Source organism: Brassica oleracea, chromosome C4 (assembly GCF_000695525.1).
Source record: "Brassica oleracea var. oleracea cultivar TO1000 chromosome C4, BOL, whole genome shotgun sequence".
Taxonomy (NCBI): Eukaryota; Viridiplantae; Streptophyta; class Magnoliopsida; order Brassicales; family Brassicaceae; genus Brassica; species Brassica oleracea.
Window position 1 is genome coordinate 10,145,567 of NC_027751.1, and position 1,232 is coordinate 10,146,798.

At 43.9% G+C, this 1,232-nt stretch overlaps 1 protein-coding gene across 1 annotated transcript in view; it reads left to right on the top strand.

Moving 5' to 3' along the window:
* LOC106338073 (protein Ycf2-like) overlaps window positions 1-1,232 on the top strand; it is a 2,282-nt gene that overhangs the window by 886 nt on the left and 164 nt on the right. Inside the window, exons 2-3 of the mRNA XM_013777132.1 lie at window positions 5-448; window positions 575-1,222. Coding sequence (XP_013632586.1) covers window positions 5-448; window positions 575-1,222 — 1,092 coding nt within the window. The remainder of the gene's footprint in view (window positions 1-4; window positions 449-574; window positions 1,223-1,232) is intronic.

Below are 1,232 nucleotides of genomic sequence, written 5' to 3' on the forward strand. Positions count from 1 at the left end.
GAAGAAAGACAAAAGGAAAGTGCATGAAGAAGCATCCTCCTCTAATACAAGTTTGGAGGACGTTTTGAAAGGGTTTGAAGAGAGGTTGATGACATGTTTGAGTGAAGTGAATGGGAAGGTGGAGAAAATGAACAAGAGGCTTAGGAAGATTGAAAGTTGCCAAGTTGTTTTAAAAAAGAGGTGTAAGAGGATGAAGGCAATGGAGAAGAAGCTTGAGAAGATTGAGGATTGCCAATATTATTTAAAAAAGAAGGCCAAGAAGGTGGAGACATTGGACGGGAGGATTGATGGCATTGAGAAAGAAATGAAGGAAATGAAAGAGAAGGAGGAGGATAACGAGAACAATGAGGGTTTCGACTACCAAGGCATGGATTATGACTGGGGTGGGCAGCGGAATGACAGCAATGGAGTGGACGCAGCAACCAAAGAACCTGAAGATGCAGATATGGTTTAAAATACAGAGGTGGTAGAAGAGAAAGAGAGTGAAGAAGAGGCTCAGAAGGACGATAAAGGTTCTGAGGAAGATACAGAACCTAAACCTGAAGCAGAAGCTGAAGAAGACAAAGAAAAAGAGGATGAGGAAGAGAGTGAAGAAGAGGCTCAGAAGGACGATAAAGGTTCTGAGGAAGAGAAAGAACCTGAACCTGAAGCAGAAGCTAAAGAAGACAAAGAAAAAGAGGTTGAAACTGAGGTTCGGGTTGAGGTTCAAGATGAGGTTAAGATGAATGAAGCCAATGAAAAAATACCTGAGAAAGAACCTGATGAGGTTCAAGATGAAGTTGAGATGAATGAAGCCAATGAGATTGAAGAAGAGGTTGAAACAGAGGCTCGGGTTGAAGTTGAAACCGAGAAAACTCCTACACCACCACATGGTAGGACTAAGGCAGCAGCCACGAGGAGACAAGTCCTTACAACACCAGAGAAGTTGTTCGAAAAGGCTGAAAAAATGGTGGAGGAAGAGGTGGAAGAACCTGAGGAAGAGGGAAAAATGGTGGAGGAAGAGGTGGAAGAACCTGAGGAAAAGGCTGAAGAAATGGTGGAGGATGAGGTGGAAGAACCCGAGAAAGAGACTGAAAAATATACTGAGGAAGAAAAGCAAGAGTGGTACATGGTTGTCTACGAAGGCAGTACTTGTGAAACGAAGGAAGCTGACAAGGGAGCAGTCAAGCCTTCTGGAACTGGGGTCAATCATAGGCCAAAGCAAATGGCGTTGAGGAAGCAGGCTCCTAAGC